We start from the raw sequence: 20,714 nt of genomic DNA, 5'->3' as shown, positions 1-20,714 counted from the left end.
GTCCATCTGGCATATCACCTGTAGCCTGATGGCTCGGGGATGACTGCGGCCTTACCCTGTCTGCATTCTCCCCTGGGAAATCTTCAGAGGTTTCCGGCCTCCTCCCGCACAGAGATCAGCTCTTTCACCTCCTGTGGTTCCCAGTCATGTGGCTTCACCCCCTGAAACCAATTTCCAGTCCCCAGACTGCTTCTCTCCCTACCATGGTCAGTCCTCTCTGCCTTAGTCTGGAGGACACAGCTCAGAAGCTGTTTTTCTGGGAAAGCTTTGCCTCTCTCAACCCCGCCAGGGGCTCCTCTCCTGGCCTTCCCACTCCACCATGCCCATGAGACCACAGCTGTCTGTCTGCTGATCACAGGTCCCTTTGTGTCCCTGAAGCCTGTTGCCTTCCTCCAGGGTCCCCAGGACCGTGTACCCAGTTGATTCAATAAAGGAATTCCTCGCCTTAATCTCCAAGGACATCTCCGGCCATCCTTCAGTTGTTGTTTAGTCGCTATATTGTGTCCAGCTTCTTTGCGACCCCAAGGACTGTAGCCCGCCAGGCTCCTTTGTCCATGGGATTTTCCAGGTAAGAATACTGGAGTAGGTTGTCATTTCCTTCTCCAGGGATGGAACCCGAGTCTCCTGCATTGCAGGTAGATTCTTTACCACTGAGCCACTGATTCACATCCCACCTCTCTCCTGGTCTGTTCAAGTCTTCTGGATTACCACTGGCCCGCACTCCCGCTGGTCTTACAGATGGATTCATTACAGTTTGTGCCACCCGATTTAACACTTTGTTCTCTGCTATTAGCCTCCAGTTGTATCACGGGTGTAAGAGACGCTCTTCCAGTGCTTATTGACAGCAGCTGTTTGTTGAGTGGTCAGTATGTACCAGATGTGTGCTGATCTTTCCAAGAGATTCCTCGAGTGTGTTATCTGTGCGGCCCCCAGAGGGGTAGGCGCTAGGACTCTGGTTCTCATTCTGCCCATGAGGACACAAACCCAGTGAGGTCCAGGGACTGGCCCAAACCACACACTTGAGGGTGGGCAGAACAGAGGTTGGAACTCAAGTCTGACTTGCAAGATTGTTTGATCCTGGGGTTTGCTGTTTGTCTAGGAAAGCATACGCTTCAGGCCAGGGAGCGTGTTACAGGTCCTCACGGCATCTGGCCCAGGATGTCCTGATGGTGGTCAGCTGGTTGCTTGGGACTTTACTGGACTCCAGGAAAGGACTTTGTAATAGAACAGATGCCTGATGGTGGGACCAGTGCCTAAAGGAGGCTGTCACAACTGCCCCCAGAGGCCTTCGAAACACACTGTGTGTGTGTTTGTGAATGTGTCTCTTGTCTGTGTGTCTCAAGTAAGAGTTGTGGAACACAGAACCCCAAGGAGCCCTCAGGTCGTTTCTGTCCCTTAGGACACCTGTAAGTGCTTTTCTTATTTGGTAAACAGAAATCAGCCCCACCCCAACAGAACCACCTTCAACAAAGTTTCCTTAGGAAACTTTCCCTTTCCTCCACAGGTCACTGTCATATGAAAATGAGTTCCTGATGTGAAATACAGTTGCCATGGCAACGAGTAATGGGAGGCCCCGAGTCTCTTGCTCCTAGGTCTCTGCACGGTAGGCTTCTAGGGGCTTTTTCTATCTTTGTCGTCTAAAATAATGAAATATTCCACTTGACTCTCCTTTTGCGTGGACATTTAGAACATTTTTTTTTTTTTTCCAGACAGTGATTTCTGGGCACCTTTAATGCCCCAGCAGCTTGTCACCAGGCTGCTTGGCACACCATTAATAGTGACCCCGGATGAAGCCTCTGGTTTAGGTCACATTTTGAATGAAATTCAGTGCCTTGTGGGTAAAAGGACAGTGACCGTGGCCTGCACGCATCCTTGATGGCTGGAGAGGCAGAGGGAAAGAGCATGGTCTGGTGTCGGGAGGGCTTATTAGAGCAGTTGGTTTTTTTTTGATTGTGCCTCGCATGGCATGCAGGATCTTAGTTCCCTGACGAGGGATAGAACTCATGCCCCTGCATGGGGAATTTAGAGTCCTAACCTCTCGACCACCAGGGGATTAGTGAGGGCTTTTTGGTACAACTCTGTCCCAGTTGGAGGTGGTGAGATTGTTTGTCTTTAGTTAGTGTCTCCTCTTATGTCAAAGCTGCTCAGCTATCCTGGCAGGGGTACCCAGATTCGGGTACCTTGGGGTGCCAAGAAAGACAGGGTGCCTTTGACTGTAATCATAGCTGCTACCTTTGATGGGTGCTTATTTTGTACAGACCTTGTTCCTTTATTTGATCTTCAACCAAATGCAGGTAGATAGAAGTACTATTGTTGCCCCCATTGTACAGGTAAGAAAAATGCACAGAGAGGTTAAGTGCTTGCGCACGGATGCGCAGCAAGTAGGTGACGGACCTGGGCTTTAGTACTAGGAAGTCTGACGCCTGTGGCCAAACCTCTTCACGTGGAGCCACGTTGATGGTGGACAGACTGCGTTTAAAGAATGAAAGGGTGAGTTGGAGAGGCAGAGCACGTTGACTTTCTCTAGATTTGATTTAAAGCAGTTGTTTTCAACTTCTTATGTCTCGTGAGAGGCAGAAGGCTGCAGTGAAAAGTCATGTACTAGAATGTTCACAGCAGCTCTATTTGTAATTGCCACAAAACTGGCAATCACCCAGTGTCCATAGGCAATGGCGTGGACAAATAGAACACTGAATAGACAAGAGAACCCTGTACCACACAACAGTCCGCAGCCACACAAAACAACGGGGAAGGGTCACACAGACACTGTTGAGCAAAGGCACCAGACAGAAAAAGAGCACAGCTTAGGTGGGATCCCGCTTACCCCATGTGCAAAGAAGGCAGGTTGAGTATAAGGTTTGGAAGTCAGGCTGGTAGTTCCCAGGGGCACAGGGAAGGCTTAGAGGCTGGTGATGTTCAGTTTCTGTGTCTTGGGTGTTGGTCACATACCATGTTCATCTTTTCAAGATTCACCAATTTGTTGTGTGTACTTGTGTGTTTGTGTGGGTCTATGATACTTTAATAAAATTTACCAAAACAGAAAAAGGCAGCAGTGACCCTCAATCCAATGAATACTCACCCTCCAGTCCCTCCTGGGGGCCATACCCTTGACACTGGACCTGGAATCTTGGATTTCTTTTGAGAGGTGGGAGGTGATACGAGGATGGGCACCCAGGTTCTGGGGATGTGGGAGCAGGACCAGGGCCCACTCTGGCTTTCTCCTGTCCCCCTCTCTTTCACTGGGTATGCGGAGAGCTTGCTAAGCTAGGAGGTGGCTCGTTGGGTTCTTGCCAAGTTCATGAAGTGGCCTGGTGGTAAGGGAAGTGAAGTGAATCCCCTGCTGCCCGGGGTCTGTCGTTTGGCCTGGAGAAACAGCAGAATCTGGCTGGTGCTGCAGTCCTTTGCACGGACATCCTCACTGCTCCACAGCCAGGCGCTGCTTGCAGAACATCAGCATTTCAAGGACTGCGCCAGCCTGGAAAGTGAGCGGCATTCACTGGGCAATGAGCTCCTCCTTCCACATGGCAGTTATATGCTGCTAAAAATACTGGAGCACCTTATGTAAGACCGCAGTCACGGAGTTAGCACCTTATGTAAAAGCACTTAGTCTATCACGGACAATGAATCAGTCAGGTGTTGTAACCGTGGTGGGGGTCATCACGGAGTTGGTGGTTGGCTTGCCTGGTGAGGAGGGTGAACGATTGTCAATACCCATGGCTGCCTGACTCACTCCTGCCTGACTCACTCAGCTGCACTCACACCTAATTTATGGGTTGATGGTTTTTTTTTTTTATTTTAAACATCTTGATGCATTTTCATCTTTGGGCTTGGCCCATCCAAGAAGAAGGGGAAGAGAGCAACAGAAGATGAAATGGTTGGATAACATCACCGACTGAATGGACATAAGTTTGAGCAAACTCTGGGAGAATAGGGAAGAACAAGGAAGGCTGGCGTACTGCAGTCCATGGAGTTGCAGAGTCAGACACGAGTTAGTGACCGAACAACAACATCCAAGCAGTTGAGTTGATACCAGGGTTTGTACAGTTTCTTCTTTCTCAGCCCTCATCCCCTTTCATTTACTGGTAGAGCATCCTTTGATTCACAGAAGCTTGGAAGGGCCTCTTCCCCATTTAAGAGTCTTCTCCATGAGAAGCCAGGAAGGTGGCCTTTGGCTTCTGTGCTGCCAATGACCATGGCAGCCCATCTCATGGTTGGATGGTGATTTGAATAGTTAAAGATCAGTGGAGCAAAATCAAGTGCAGAATATGCCAGGTAGGCTGAAACACTGAGCTGAAACTGACAAGACATTTCACGGGGATCAGGTTTTTAAAACCTTGGGATCTAAGGCTTGGGCAGCAATTAGGCAGGACCTGTTAGAGTAAAACAGCATCTGCCCTACATCACAGGGATTTTCCTTCTCAGGATCTGCCCTAAAGGAAGCCTGGTGTGTGTGCACAGGTGGAAAGTTCTAGGATGGCCTTTGTGGCGGTTTGCAGTCTGAAGTGAAAAACTGTTACACATTTGAATGTTTGCCTGTGGTGGAATAGTTTCAGCTACATCAGCTCACATTTTCATACCTGGGAGTCTTATGCAGCTTTGGGAAAGAATTGGTTGGGTCTTCCTATAACAATAATGATGAATCTCTAAGATTATAAGGTGAAGAAAGCAAATTTCAAAGTGATAAGTACATTATGATGCCTCTTAGAGAGATGTTTTCACATAGTCCGCTGTACTTTATATGAATACAGATCGTGATGACACAGCAGGTAAAGAATCTGCCTGTAATGCAGGAGACACGAGTTCCATCCCTGGGCGGGGAAGATCCCCTGGAGGAGGAAATGGCAACCCACTCCAGTATTCTTGCCTGGAAAATTCCGTGGACAGAGGAGCGGGCAGGCTCTACAGTCCATGGGGTCGCAAAGAGTCGGACTCAACTAAGCACACACAAGAATCACAAGTAAATATATATAACATATACCTACATGTAAAAGCATATTAAAATGTCCATAAAAAGGCACTCCAAACTTACAATAGCTATTATGCACAGGGAAGGGCACCAGCATTTGGTGTGTGTGTGTGTGTATGTGTTGGGGGGATGATCAAAGAGAAATTTCGCCTTCTCTGTGATATTTAAACTTTTAAAAACAATTTCATTGATGTATAATTTAAATACCCGAAGTCATCCATTTTAAGTATACAATCTGTTTTAAATTTTTTAAAGGGAAAGTAATTATATGATTAAAAATTAATGTCTAATTTACCCCCCTCTTCCTGATCTAAGAAGTCTTCCTCCATTCATGCCTGAGTCCTGGGTGGATCGTGACACAAAGTTCACTGTTCGGTGCTTTGCATTTTGCGGCAGCTCATAGAGATAGAAGTTCTTCCCTCCTTTGAGCTGAGATCTGCCTCTCTGTCATTCTGGGTCTGGGTCTGTCTCTTTGGAGCCGTATCAAATAAACCTTCCCTCTTCCGTTGCTGTTCAGTGGCTAAGTCATGTCTGATTCTTTGGAACCCCACGGACTGCAGGACACGAGGCTTCCCTGTCCTTCACCATCTCCCAGAGCTTGGTCAAACTCATGCCCCTTGAGTCGGTGATGCCATCCAACCATCTCGTCCTCTGTCGCCCCCTTCTCCTTTTGCCCTCAATCTTTTCCTGCATCAGGGTCTTTTCCAGTGAGTCGGCTCTTCGCATCAGGTAACCAAAGCATTGGAGCTTCAACCCTTTTCCACGGGGAAGAATTTTCACTGGTGCAAGAGTCTCATCATGCCTGCCTCCTCTGGGGAGAAGGACTTGCCTCTGTTTGGGGTTCCTGGTGATACGGATCACACTCTAGGCTTGCAGGACACCTTGCTCATCAACCGTCCTCCTAACGTTTTGCAGAACTGGACCCTCTGTCTCGGATATTGCTTGACCACGACGTGACACTTTTTAAAAACAACAGTCATTTTGTTGAATCTTAGAAGAAGTTCATATCCATTTTAGAAAATTTAGAAACATACAAAAGCACAAAGAAAAATATTAACATCTGTGATTCTCAGCCTCCAGCGATAAACATGTTTAATGTTTAAAATTTGAGATCATTCTGTATCAATGATTTTCTAACCCATGTTTTATTTAACATTTACTTACCCATAGGAATAGTGACTGTCATCTATGTAACACATTTTCTTCTCAATCTAGTGTTTGTTTTTCTATTACCACTTTTAAACATAGAGGTTTCTGATGTTTATGTGGTATTGTGGACTGAATGTTTGTGTTCTCCTGAAATGCACATGTTGAGGCCCTAATTCCAATGTGATAGTATTGGGGATGGGGTGTTTGGGAGGTATTTAGGGTTAGACAAGGCCATGAGGGTGGGGCCCTCATGATGGAATTAGTGCCCGTATAAGAAGAGATGGCCGAGAGCTCTCTCTTTCTCTCTCTCTCCTGACACATGTCCTGAGGAAAGGCCACGTGGACACACAGCAGGAAGGCGGCTGCCTCCAGGCCAGGAAGAGAGCCCTCACCGGGACCTGAATTGCCTGGCACCTTGACCTTGAACTGTGAGAAATAAAGGTCTGTTCTGTAAGCTGCCCCGTTTATGATATTTTGTTTTTGTAGCCCCAGCAGATTGATGCATGTGGTTAGTCCTTTTATGATTTATTCCCTTGCGTTTGGATTTGAAATGTCTCTCCCACCCCAAGCTCAGGCAAGTATTCACCTGTATTTTCTTCTAGTTCTTTATATGGTGTCAGCTTTTCCATTTAGCTCTCTCTTTTACATTCAACTCTAATTCTACCAAACTTTATTTTGGTTTAGGTATAAAAGCCTGATTTTATTTCTTTCCAAATTGTGCACCAGTTTTTTTTTTTTTTTGGTTCAATTGCTTTTCCTACCACTTGTATTTGAAATTTAAACTTAAGGGACTTCCCTGATGGTTCAGTGGTTAAGACTCCATGCTTTTAATGCAGAGGGCATGGGTTCGATGCCTAGTCAGGGAACTAAGATCCCACATGCTGTGTGGCGCTGCTAAAAAAAATTTTTTTTAATTTCTTTGGACTATTCAGTTGACCCTTGAACATGTGTTTGAACTCTGTGGGTCTACTTATGCATGGATTTTTTTTTTTTTCACTAAAGAAGTACTATCATACTACATAACCCATGGTTGGTTCAATCTGTGGATGCAGAACCATGGATATCGAGGGCTGACTGTAAAGTTATAAGGGAATTTTCAAAAGCATGGGAGTTGATGCCCCAGACACCACCCTCCACTGTACTCATGGTCAATTGTACATGTTATTCAAAATTCAAAAAGGCAAAACATGAGCATCTCCCTCCCCTCTTTTCCCTTAGCCTCCCAGGTCCAATAACCTGTGTTACTAGGTTAATAGATTTTGGTCTTGGATGCTAGATTTCCTTCCTCCTTCCCCCAACTGACTCTAAATGTTAGCTTTATTATCATGCACAAAATATGAACTTCTAGGTTTCCTCATTTTTCATTAACTGACCTCTTTTTCTTCCCCTATCATAGTTTGTTTGTTTTCTTAGTTCCCTGACCAGGAATTGAACTTGCACCCCTTGCATTGGACACTCAGGTTGTTAACCACTGAACCACCAGGGAGATCCCACTATCACACTTTTTAAATTATGACTTTTCATAGTTAGCCCCTGGAAGTACAGATCCTTTCTCAACAGTTCCTTGGTTACATTTGCCCATTTATTCATTCTTTCCTATGAAATTTATAATCATTTTATTGCTCTTCTGCACATACCATTAGAATCTAATTTAGAATGATATTAAATTTATAAAATAATAATGATAGTTTTCCTCTCTAGAAATATAGTCTGTCCCATATTGATTGATGTCTTCCTGTCATTCTCTCTTTTTTTATAGCACTCACTAAAGTTTCATAGATTTTTTTATGAGGGTTGTGAACATTTCTTGTCAAGTTTGTTCCTAGGAGTTTTATGTTTCTTGTTGCTAGGGAATATGATTATTTCCCCCCTGCCCCCAGTCTTTAACTGGAAAGTATTGGACTATAAGAAAATATTTGATTGAAAAATCATTGTGAAATAGATCTATATGCATATAAAACATATATGTACAGTTTAAAGAATAATAAAGCAGGCGGCTTTCCAGGTGGCTCAGTGGTAAAGAGTCTGCCTGCCAATTCATGAGCCGTGGGTTTGATCCCTGGGTCAGGAAGATCTCCTGGAGAAGGAAATAGCAACTCACTCCAGTATTCTAGCCTGGGAAATCCCATTGACAGAGGAGCCTGGTGGACTGCAGTCCATGGGGTCGCAAGGAGTCAGCAACAACAATAAAGCAGGCATGTGCCCAGCTAATGGAAGAAACAGTATCAACAGCCCTTTGGAAATTGCTTTTATGCCTTTCTTCACATGTGACCTCCACTCTCCTCATCCCCAGGGGATACACTAACCTGAATTCTCTCTTATCATTATTAGCTTGCTATTCTCTATTGCTTTACCATGTAGGTTTATGTCTTTAACAGTGTGTTTTTAAAGTTTGTATGCTTTTCGCCTTTTATAAATGGAATCATGCTGTATTCCATTTTTTCATTGATCCATGTGTGTGTTCTTGAGATTCATGCTGGTATGTGCAGTTACAGTTCATTCCTTTCTCTTTTTTTTAACTGCTGCTGCAAAGTGATCCAGTTTTTATCCCCCTCCACTTATTGATGGACATTTGCGTTGTCTCCACTTTTCCTTGCTGTTACCACGGTTCTTTTCGGTGTGTTTCTCTAGGATGTATAGAGCAGAATCACAGGGTCGCAGGCTGTATGTTATCTTCTTTCTTGGTTCTCTCTCCAGCCCTGGACAAGAGGGCTTGTTGCTCTATGTTCTCATCATCTTTAGTATCATCCACACCTTTAGCTCCTGCCACTCTGTTAAGAGTGAGCCAGTATCTCACTGTGGTTTAAACTGTTGTTTTGATGATTACTGCTCAGATGGAATGTGTTTACGGGCTATGGGTTGACTCATTTACACACCCATACTTTTCTTTACCCATTTTTTTCCTATTACGTTATTGCCAGTTCTGATACTAATCCTTTGTTTATTATGTGGTGCAATACTTGGTGTGTGGCTGACTTATTCACCATCTTAATAGCATCTTTTGATGGATGAAACTGTCAAATACTTCAGCAAGCTTATCATTAACTGGATCTCAGTATTTGTTTATGTTTCTTTTCTTTTGTGGTAAAGTGTGCATAACAGTGAAATATACAGATCTTATGTGTGTCATCAGCAGAGCTCAGATAAAAGCATATCCCCATGCAAGCCAGACCCCTTTCAAGACAGAGAACATGACCATCACCCTAGAAAGTTCCCTCGTGCCTCTTCCCAGGCAATCCTTTCCCGGCTTCCTTAGAAGCAACCATTCTGATTTTTTTTCCAGATCAGTTTTGCCCATGCTAGAACTTCATATAGATGGAATCACATGTACTCTTTTGTCAAGGCTTCTTTCACTCTGACTTGACATCATGTTTTAGGGTTCTTCCCTGTTGTGTGTGTACAAGTTGTTGTTCAGCTGCTAAGTCACGCCTGACTCTGATCCCATGGGACTGCAGCCCGCCAGGCTCCTCTACCCTCCACTGTCTCCCAGATTTTGCCCATATTCGTGTTCATTGAGTCAGTGATGCTATCTAACCATCTCATCCTCTGTTTCCCCCTTCTCTTTTTGCCTTCAATCTTTCCCAGCATCTGGGTCTTTTCCAATGAGTTGGCTCTTGTGTGTATCAGTAGTTGCTTCTTTTTTTTTTTTTAATTTTAGTTGCTTCCTTTTTATTGCTGAGCAGTATTCCACTGTCTGAATATGTGCTATTTGCTTATCCATTTACCTGTTCATAGAGCCTCGGACTGTTTTTAGTTTTAGGCTATTATAAATGGAGTGGCCATAAGTATTCTTGCTGATTTATGTTTTCCATTTTATGTATTATTTCTCTTCCAGGTTTTACTTGTATTAGGGGTGGAATTGCTGGTTAGGTGTAACTTTGTGCTTTATTGATGTGTAAGATCCATACAGGGGACTTCCGTGGTGGTCCAGTAGCTAAGACTTCACCTTCCAATGCAGAGGATGCTAGTTCAATCCCTGGTTGGGGAGCTGAAATCCAACATGCCTCTCAGAATGCTAGTTCAATCCCTGGTTGGGGAGCTGAAATCCAACATGCCTCTCGGAGGAAAAACCAAAGCATGAAACGGAAACAATATTGTAACAAGTTCACTAAAGACTTTAAAAATGGTCCACATTAAAAAAAAAAAAAAATCTTAAGATCCATTCAGAAAACAGCATAAACTCTAAATATATTGCTTGTCTAATTTTTTACAAAGCAAGCACAGCTAGGTAGCCATCACCCAGGTCAAGGGGTGGGATGTTGACCCAAGCTGGGCTACTCTGCTGGATCATTCTTTCTGGGATCTGAAATCTAAGCAGAGTGAAGCAGGAAGGGAAAGGATATTGGAGCCTTATTCTCGCGGTAGCAGCTGATTAGACCTTGAGGCTCAGACCGTATAGCTGCCAGGGTTCTTGTCTTCTTCCATGTCAGGATCTTTAGCCTTCCCATTATTTCCCAGCTATGAGGTATCCCGTCAGTAAATCCCTTTCTCCTTAAGTCAGCCACACCTGGTTTCTGTTGCTTGCAATCCAAGAATCCTGTTTTGTGCCGTGTGCCCCACAGATAGCACCAAAAATTTGGTGGAACGTGTCTGTCCTATTGCTAAAACTCAGAGTAGAAGCTGTCTTTAACCAATCCTTAAATTTTAAAAAGAATTGTATTTATTTATTTATTGGCTGTGCTGGTCTTCGTAGCTGTGAGGGCTTTTCTCTAGATGCAGAGAGCAAGGGCTACTCTCGTTTCAGTGCGTGGGCTTCTCGTGGTGGTGGCTTCTCGTTGCAGAGCAGGGCTCTAGGGTGCGTGGGCTTCAGTGGTTGCTGCACATGGACTCAGTAATTGTGGCTCTGAGGCTCTGTGGTGCCCGGGCTTAACTGCTCCAAGGCACGTGGAATCTTCCCAGGCCAGGGATCAAACCTGTGTCTCTTGTACTGGCAGGTGGATTCTTTATATTGAGCCACCCGGGAAGCCCAGTCCTTGAATTTTTCCATGACCCCATTTGAGCCCATAATTCCTGGGCTGATGTGACAAGGTGACCTCTCAAACAAGTAGTCACTTTACCTCTAACTTTTAAAAGTATTAGGCAAATCTACTTCAAGCAAATCTACTTCAAAGCTTTGGGCTTGGTGAAGGTTGTTTTTCCCCCGCCCCAACCTTAAATTTAGTTCCCAGTTTTGAAACAATTTTCTCTTGGTCCCCAGTGGAAAGTTAATAGAGAATGCTGGCTTAATGTAGGTGACGTGTAGGAGTGTCTATTATTTTCCGAACTTCATTTTCGGAAACCAGTTTATTTCTCTTCGATGTAGAGGGCGGGTTGAGGGGGGTTAGATGAGGGAGTGTTTGGTACTCTAATCAGAAAACAAGGGTTAGACCCCGAGTTCTTTTGCACCACCCTGCAGGGACCCTTCGCCTAAGAAAGCTCGACTTGGAAATTATTCTGCTTTAAGTGGAGCCTCATTTACAAGTAAAAAAGAATTGTCTTCTGGTTTCTTTTTTTAATGTCATCAAATCACGCGGATTAGTGACAGGGAACGACCCAATTTCAACTGGTCTAAGCGTCGTCGGCGCTTGTCCTCATTAATGTCAGGGTGTGGGCAGGTGTTTGATCAGGGGACGGTGCCATGAGTTAGATTCTCCAAGAAAAGGTCAGAGATGAATGCAAAATTCTAACTCCAAATGGTGGGAGATCAGCCCAGGCCACATCTTAGAGCAGCCACTGAGCTGCTGTCCGTGTTTCCCAGGTTTCATTCCTTTGCTTCTCTTGAGTCTGTTCCTGCGGTGACCTCTCCCTGCCGGTTCTAACCCTGCTGGTGGTTTTCCTCGTTTGCAGAAGTCACTGCTTAGGGGCTGATGACCCCAACCTGGACTCGAAGACCTTTATCCTACTTCCTGGGCTTGTTAGGACCTTCCATTTTCTACTTGAGCATGGCAGAAAGTGGATGCAGTTCTTGACCACGTGATCTCTGCATTGGCAGAGTTCTGCGGAGCAGGTTACTAGCTGCTTTGAGCATCTTGCTTGGCCAGAGCTGCAGGTGACTGTGGACATCGTGGTGGCTCTGCCAAAGTCATTTTCGCGGGTTGAGAGCCTTATGAGGGCACCACACGGAGTAGGGTTTCCGTTTGTGGCGACTTTCTCACACATGGCCGTATAGTGTCTTGATTTAGTGTTATTAGTTCATGACAGCCATTTTCCAACAGGTGGAAGAGATGCTCCCCGACCAAGGGAAACTCTTCTTGCTTCCTGTAAAAGGACCTTGTGGGCTGGGATGCAGGTTTGGGTGTCATGTGGTAAGCTTGGTCACCCCTGACAGGGTGATGGGGGATAATTTAGTGAAGGGGGAAAGTGGGGAGTGAGAGGTCCCTGTATGGAATCTAAAATGCCTATGCAGGGACTTCCCTGGTGATCCAGTGGCTAAGGCTCTGCGCTCCCAAAGCAGGGGGCCTGGGTTCCATCCCTGGTCAGGGACCTAGCTCCCACATGCCGCAACCAAGACCCAGCACAGCCAAATAAATAAATAAACATATATTTAAAGATGAAGACTTAAAACCAGTAGCCTTCTTCCACTTTAAGAAACTAGGGGGAAAAAAGAGCAAACTAAATCTAAAGCAAGCAGAAGGAAAAAAGTAATAAAGATTAGAGCACAAAATAAGGAAATAGAGAAAATACCGCATATTATGTGATTCCATTTCTATGAAATGTCCAGAATATGCAAACCTATAGAGACAGAAAGTAGATTCATGGTTTCCCGGGGCTGAGGAGAGGGAGGGATGGGGAATGACCGCTAATGGGTACAGGGTTTCTTTCAGGGCTGATGAAAATGTTCTAGAATGAGATGGTGGTAATGGCTGTATAACTGTGAATATACTAAAACTGCTGAATTGTACATTTTAATAAGGTGAAGTTTATAGTACATAAGTTAAATTGCAATAATGATGTTAATAAAAAGAATAAAAAGAGGTAATTGAGTAAAAGGGGGTTGGGGAGAGGCAGAATCAGGGGAAGCATTCTCCAGGGAGGAGTATCAGGGTGTCTGCAACCCCAAGGGGAAAGAGTGTAATGTGTTACAGAGGCCCTGCGTGGGCTGGGCTGGCGTGGGCAGTCTTCAGTTTTATCATCAGAATAGTAGAAAGTCACTGGGGGGTTTCCATGGATGGTTTCATAGGTGCTTTCTCTTCCCTGGGCATTTCCACCTGGGGAAAATGGCCCCTCCGTGAACTCCTAAATTTGCATCTTATTATTCCAGAGAGCAGTTGAATTGAGACTTCACTCTCTTAGCCAATTTCCTAGCTTCTCAAAGAAGGGACCTCAATATGCCAGTTTGGGCTGAGGGCACCTCTAGAAGACTCAGCTGGTGGTTTCCCTAATGGTTCCAAATGGCTGGCATTTCGAAGAGCTCTTTGTGACTATGTGATGCAGACAGATTGGAGAGGGCCAGGAGTGGATTTAGGAGGCATCTGCGGCAGCCCAAGTGAGAAAAACCTGCCCATCAGGGAGGTTATAGTTCAAGGTCACCCCACTAGATGGAGCCAGACCTGAGTCCCTCTGGTACTGCAACCCCTTCTCTCATGGGCCACTGATTTGCATCCCCCCTGCCAGGTAGTCTTATGGAGAAGGCAATGGCACCCCACTCCAGTACTCTTGCCTGGAGAATCCCAGGGATGGAGGAGCCTGGTGGGCTGCCGTCTATGGGGTCCCACAGAGCCTGACACGACTGAAGCAACTCAGCAGCAACAGCAGGTAGTCTTAAGGGCTTCCCTGGTGGCTCATATGGTAAAGAATCTGCCTGCAGTGCAGGAGACCTGGGGTTTGATTCCTGGTCTGAAAGAGTCCCTGGAGGAGGGCATGGCAACCTACTCCCACATCCTTGCCTGGAGAATTCCATGACAGAAGAGCCTGGCACGCAATAGCCTATGGGGTGGCAAAGAGTCGGACACAACTAAGCAACCACACTTTCATATATTCTTAATCAGCCCAGAGAGTGGCTGAGATCTCCGCTCCACGCTTAACGAGCTGGGGGGAGGGAAATGGACATTGTATTAATCAGGCTAAATAGAACTTGTGGCTCACTAGGGCTGGCCTCACTGCAAACAGTGGAAATGGGCATTTGTTGCCAGGACACTGGAGTGTCTCACAGAAGCCCAGGCCCCGGGCAGGGCTGGACCGAGCACACGGGTCAGAGGAAGGCCCAGGAGCCCTCTCTCCACCTTGTCTTTGCTCAGCCGCTATTTCAGCTCTCCTCTCCTGGCTCTCACTGCAGACCACCTTTCTCTTTCCCGGGCATTTCCACCTGGGGAGCATGACCCCTCCATCAGCTCCGTTCATTTGCATCTCACTGTTCCAGAGAGCAGTTGAGTTGGGACTGCAGTCTCTCAGCCACTTTCCTTGATTCTCAAGGAAGGGACCTCTAATATACCAGCTTGGACTGAGTGTACCCCTGGAAGAGTCACTAGTCCCTGTGTAAACTCGGGGATTCTGGAGTCCACAATGAAGCCAGGGGGAAGAAGGGGCAGCTGATGGAATGCAAGTGGCCTATGGCAAGGGTCCCTCCACCCCGACTTTGGAGAACACCCTGCCGAGGATGGATCTGCTCCTAAACTGCACGAGACCTTATTTTGTCACTTGAGTTTATTTGTCAACAGCCCTCTGACTGTCCACCTCCCCTCCCCCTGGGCCTTCACTTTCAATTCTTCACCAGGCAGGGAACATTCCAGAATTTAGAATTAGTCTTCCTACCTTTGTGAATTCTGTCCGCTTCCCCAGAAAAGCAAGGTCTAGCTCACGCCCTGCTGAAAAGCTTGTTGAAAAGGAACCCAGTTATTATCATTGTCTCATTTTCACCTGCTGCTTGAAACTCAGTGGTGCTGATTCAGGTGCCTGGAAACCCTGGTGATTGTGGAATAAATGGGCCTCTGATTGGGGACAGGAAGGGACAGGCAGCGGTGAGGTCCGGCGGGAGGCAGGTGTGAGGGTCAGCTGCCAATCACGCCCAACCCCACGGCTTCCAGCCTCAGCTCACTGCTTTCAGGAGGCCCGCAGGTGACGTGTGCTGTGCCGTCGGCCCTTTGTGCCAGGGATGCTGTGGTCGGGAGAGGGAGGGGGGCACCGGGAGCCCCAGGCCCTTCATGCCTGGGCCCATTTCCAGGGCTAAGAAGGGGGTTGGTCCTGGATGGGGCTTTCTCTTGCTGTGAGGAGCAGAGAATTGAAGTCCTTTACTCGGGAGCTCTCTCAGACATCAGAGTGGGAGGCAGGGAAGGATCCTGCCTGCAGATGTGGGTTCCAAAGGCTCATTTCTCTTTGAATTCCTTGCAGCACTTCTAGGAGCTGTACGGCTGGCCCTCTTCTGACCACGGCCGTGCGCTTACTGCCTGGCGTGTTCTTTCCGATGCTGATAATGATGCTGGCGGCATGCACACGGCTGGTGCCTTACCTCTGATTAGCAGTCATGAACCACCACATTTAATTTCTGTTATAATCTAGTGAGGGAAGTAGGGCAGATTGTTTTATATGCATTTAATAGCTGATAAACCTTCAGGCTGGCTGGGCATGGGATGAACTGGGTGTGTGAGGTGTTTTTCCCCCTCACAGCCACACAGCCGGTCAGAGCTGGGATTGAAAGCCTGTCTTCCAATCTTAGATCCTGGACTCTGTTCACAACAGAGTGGAAGGATCTTCTGAATTCTCTCAGGCACAGACAGTGGCTTATTCTTCCTGGTTTTCCTGTCATCCATCCATCTTTCCATTTATGCCTCCATCTTTTTCTATAAAGGAATTGAGATACTAACAAGAATATCTATTTCTCTATATACCTTGCATATATAAGAAACTAGAGAAATGTATATTTATAATAAAAAGCTAAAGTAGATACTTAATGCCAGAGTTGTGTGTAGATATTTTTTATATTTGTTTGTATATGTGTTTCTGTTGTTGTTTAGTTGCTAAGTTGTGTGTTACTCTTTTGTGAGCCCCTGGACTGTGAGCCCCTGGATTCTAAACCCACCAGGCTCCTCTGTCCATGGGATTCTCCAGGCAAGAATACTGGAGTGGTTGCCATTTCCTTTTCCAGGGGATCTTCCCAACCCAGGGATCAAACCCAGGTCTCTTGCATTTCCTGCTTTGGGAGGTTGATTCTTTACCACTGTGTCACCTGGGAAGCCCATGTAATTAATAGGAACCCATAAAAATAAGGTCAGGAGAAACCTGAATTTACTGGAAGGTCACAACCGGGGCGAGAGTTAGGCTATATATTCAGGCCATTGAGCTGTGCATGGTTTACTATGGTTGAACCACAGATTTAACTCTGAGCTAATGAGTGATCAAAGCAGGGGAAAAAAATTGTATTATTTACACGGTTCATGGGGTCCATAAGGAGCAGAGACCAGACGCTGAGGGCTTTTCCAGACAATTAGATTTGAAGGAAATTTCTTGCCTGGGTGGTGATCTACGAGGTCCTGAGGGGCAAGGGAAATACGTGGCACATGTACTGATACTCTCTGTTCCTCCTCTCGTGCCAGACATCACCATTCAATCTCCACCCTTTCCCAGTGAGGCCAGAGAGAGCCTTGCAGCCCTTCAAGCAGCCATTACCGGCAATGTGGAGCTGGCATACAGGACGAAACCATGTGCTATTCCAGCGCTGGGGGCAATGGTGGTGTCAGGAGTCATTGGGCAATTCTGAATGGAGAGCCACAGGAAGTTGTGACAAGCACCTCTGCAGGAGTGGACACCGTGTCTTGTCCATTGGAGGTGTGTTTGCCATAAACTGCGTCTAGGTGTCAGTTAGAGGAACCCATCAAGGTGATGATGAGTTTGGTTAGTACATGCAGTGCATTCTCACTCCTTCCTGCTCCTGGGTAGGTGACTTACTCAGGAGTCCCAGTTGCAAATGGCAAAGACCCAACTCAAACTAGTTTCACTGAAAAGGGGACTCGGTGGACCTGGCAAGTTGGGGATCAAAGGACTGATTCAGGCATGGCTGGATCCAGCAGTTGCTAACACCATCAGGATTATCTACCTCCATCTCTCAGCTGTGCTGGGCTTTATTCTCAGGATGTTTCCAAGTGGCAGCAAGGTAGCACTGGCTGTCCCAGGCCAACATCATTCTCACAGCTTGCTATCACAGGGATAGAGTATTTCTCAGTAACTCCGGTGAGAGCTCAGGGAAGACTCTGTATGGCTGGGCCTAGGTCACCTGCCAGCCCTGACCCTGTGACTGTGCCCTGGGGGTAGGAATGTTCTAATCGTCAAGCCCACTTTCACCCTGAGGAAGAGGAGGGAGGGACCATTTCTCCCTCCCAGGACTGGGCACGATTTCCTCAGCACTGAGGAGGAGTCCTTCGCAGAGAGGACTGCTGGGAGGACAGAATGTGTAATACGTCCCGTGGAAGGCCAGCAGAGGCCCCGGCCTTGGCATGTGGGCAGCAGCCACCTGAAGGCAGCTTTTAGGGTGCCATCTGTGCTTTTCCCTCCTAAGTGGAGGTGTACGCTCAGGCTGTTCCCTTCCTGAGGTCTGTTCCATCCTGGACTTGCAAACTCAGCCGGCCTTTCTGTGCAGAAAGCTTCTGGGAGCACGTGGAAACCAACCTCTCTCCACGTGTCTGTCCCAGAGGCCGCCTCCAGTCCCTGACACCACATTTCAGCTCTCTTTGACCTCTGGACCCTGTGTGCACACACCTGGCTCTGGGGTCTGCACTTGGCCCCCATCGCTATGGAGGTTTGAGTCTCTTATCTGGACACGTGACTCAGCCTGACTGGCATCACCTGCAGTCTCCAGCCTGTGGTCCTGCCAGGAGGAGGGCAGAGCAGCCAGGCTGGCCCTGGTGGAGGAGGTCCACTCCTGTTGCTCCTCCTCAAGTCAGAGCTTCCACTCGGGATGAAGGACCAGCTGGTCTCTGGCACACCTGGGTATTTAGCAGCTGCTTTCCACAGACTCAGACTCGCGTGGCACTCTCCTGCGTGATACGACCGGGCTCACACATTAGCACTTCTCAACATTTTTAGCTACAGAATCTTTTCTTCAAAGGCTATCTTCCCTGAAAATCCATTATAGGGACTTGACAAGAGCAGAGTCGCTCTGGCCTAGGTTGGAATACGCCCCCTTTATCCACCCCCTCCTCGTTCCACGGATAGGCACATAGCCCCCGAGAGACACAGGGCACCCCCTAGGACTCCTCACGATGACGTCCATCCCGCCTGCCTAGCAGCACCTGCTCTTGTTCCCCATCGGGGATTAGGTGCTCGATGTGGTGTTTTCCTTCTCACCACCTTTCTTCCTGTCATTAGCTTGTTTGCACTCTGAAAAGTCAACAAGGGGATCTTTGTCACCTTCCTTAGCCTTACAGGCAGGTGTCAGCTCCTCCCTGCATGACCCTTGCCCTCCTCGAGCTGCCCGTGGGAGGCCGGGGCATTGGAGTCATTGGTCACGTTATCTGGCCCTCAGCTTACCTTCTTCGTAGGGAGCTACGCCCGGATGGATGTCCCACCCCCAGCAGTTGAAGTTTCAGGAAGTCATGAGATGCTGACACCCATGTATGACCACTGCCTGAAATGAATAGTTTGAATACTTTTCCGTAAAATGTGCCCTTTTGAAAAACAACAACAAAGTCCTTAAAACTTGTAAAAGTGGCGAGACTTTAAAAAATAAAAGGAATGCAAACGTTCCCAAGAGAGGCCTGCCTCTAATAGGAAATGTCCTTCATCTGTTCGGCTTTGTCGTTGTTTAGTTGCTAAGTTGTGCCCAACTCCTTTGCCACCCCATGCACTGTAGCCCCCCTGCCCCTCCCCTCCCCAGCCTCCTCTGTTCAGCTTTAGAAAATGTCATTAGGAGGAACTTGGTCACCCATGGATTGGCTTCAGCTGGGCGTCGGTCCACCCAGAGAATCCAGGCCTTGGTTTGGCTCCAGCTGGGCCTTCCCCGGCTGCCACTTATTGACTTAAGTCCCAGTGATTCAGATCTTCATCAGGGTCGCCCCTGACAACCCGTGGTGAGGGAGAGAGGGGACCCGCCTCCTTCTAGACGCCAGCAGGGCCAGGCCCAAGCCAAGACCCCTCGGTTCCTGGTAGGTGTTTTGGGGTCTTTGGCAATGAGGGGATGGGAAGATTTCATTTTTTCTGGAGCCAAGGCTTTTCCTAGAACTTTGCTAACTCCCGGGAAGGGTGTGTCTGTGCTGGGAGAGCAGTGTTAATGGTTGACTTGCTTTTTCCTGGGTTACTCCAAGGCCTGTGGCTTCCCAGGGAGAGGGGGCAGGGATTGGGGAAGGGAGGAGCACCCCTGCATCCCCTTGACAGTTGCTACACTTTCCGTACCATCCTGTAGGCCGGCAGAGGTTAGGGGTGGATGGAGGAGGGGATGTGTGCTTTCGAAGAAAGTTGGGCAGCAGATGGGCCCAGAGCCAGGGGGAGAAAAGGACCCCATTACTACAACTGAACAAACTGGAACTTTCTGTTAAATATTTTTTATTGGATGTGAAGGCACTGGAAGAGGGGCTAGACTGTGTCTAGTCTCCGGACGACTGTGAGACAGGCCCAGGAAAACCAAGAGCTATGCAGGAGGTGTAAGAGATGTGGGTTTGATCCCTGGGCCCGTAGATCTCCTGGAGAAGGAAATGGCAATCCACTCCAGTATTCTTGCCTGGGGAAATCCTATGGACAGAGGAGCCTGCGGGCTACGGCCCATGGGGTCCACAGGAGTCGGGTCGTGACTGAGCACGCACGCATACAGTAATGTATGTGTTTTATACGGATGAGCACTTCAAACATTTGAATGATTAGGTATTTATTTTCGTGTGCATTAGACCATGACTTTTTGTTTTAAAGTTCCCTTCTATTTATAGCAAACGGTATGGTTTTCTCTTTGTGGTGGAGTTTGCTTTAAAAATAAAGTAAAAGATTGCTTCCATGTCCTGGCTATTATAAAAAGCAACCTAGATGACCATCAGCAGATGAATGGATAAGAAAGCTGTGGTACATATACACAATGGAGTATTACTCAGCCATTAAAAAGAGTACATTTGAATCAGTTCTAATGAGGTGGATGAAACTGGAGCCTATTATACAGAGTGAAGTAAGCCAGAAGGAAAAACACCAATATAGTATACTAACGCATATATATGGAATTTAGAAAGATGGTAACAATAACCCTGTGTACGAGACAGCAAAAGAGACACTGATGTACAGAACAGTCTTATGGACTCTGTGGGAGAGGGAGAGGGTGGGAAGATTTGGGAGAATGGCATTGAAACATGTAAAATATCATGTATGAAACGAGATGCCAGTCCAGGTTCGATGCACGATACTGGATGCTTGGGGCTAGTGCACTGGGACGACCCAGAGGGATGGTATGGGGAGGGAGGAGGGAGGAGGGTTCAGGATGGGGAACACAGGTATACCTGTGGTGGATTCATTTTGATATTTGGCAAAACTAATACAATTATGTGAAGTTTAAAAATAAAATAAAATTAAAAAAAAATAAATAAAGTAAAAGAGTGAGGTGACTTAAAGGGAAATATTAAGTAAAGAGTAGTATGGATGGCAGGTGGCATGGGGATGCTTAAGTTTTGGGAACAGTGTGCTGGGGGAATTCAGAGAGAGGCTCAGAAAGGAAAGG

General features: G+C 47.0%; 1 protein-coding gene across 13 annotated transcripts in view; it reads left to right on the top strand.

The window, feature by feature from the left end:
* Positions 1-20,714, top strand: part of RPH3AL (rabphilin 3A like (without C2 domains)) — a 139,320-nt gene that overhangs the window by 2,164 nt on the left and 116,442 nt on the right. For 3 of the 13 annotated variants that reach the window (XM_070390276.1, XM_070390275.1, XM_070390277.1), the window contains exons 2-3: positions 397-568; positions 3,845-4,017. The exons of 1 other annotated variant lie outside the window; for it this stretch is intronic. In XM_070390276.1, coding sequence (XP_070246377.1) covers positions 3,897-4,017 — 121 coding nt within the window. In that variant the 5' untranslated portion in view covers positions 397-568; positions 3,845-3,896. Of the gene's footprint in view, positions 1-396; positions 569-1,504; positions 1,604-3,844; positions 6,557-16,834; positions 16,856-19,018; positions 19,168-20,714 lie in introns of those variants that run through there. 9 more of the 13 variants (XM_070390285.1, XM_070390284.1, XM_070390283.1 and 6 more) reach the window with 9 other exon arrangements.

The sequence above is a fragment of the Bos mutus genome, chromosome 19 (assembly GCF_027580195.1).
Source record: "Bos mutus isolate GX-2022 chromosome 19, NWIPB_WYAK_1.1, whole genome shotgun sequence".
Classification (NCBI taxonomy): Eukaryota; Metazoa; Chordata; class Mammalia; order Artiodactyla; family Bovidae; genus Bos; species Bos mutus.
Note: the sequence above shows the minus strand (reverse complement) of the source record. Positions and strands in the feature narration are given on the sequence as shown.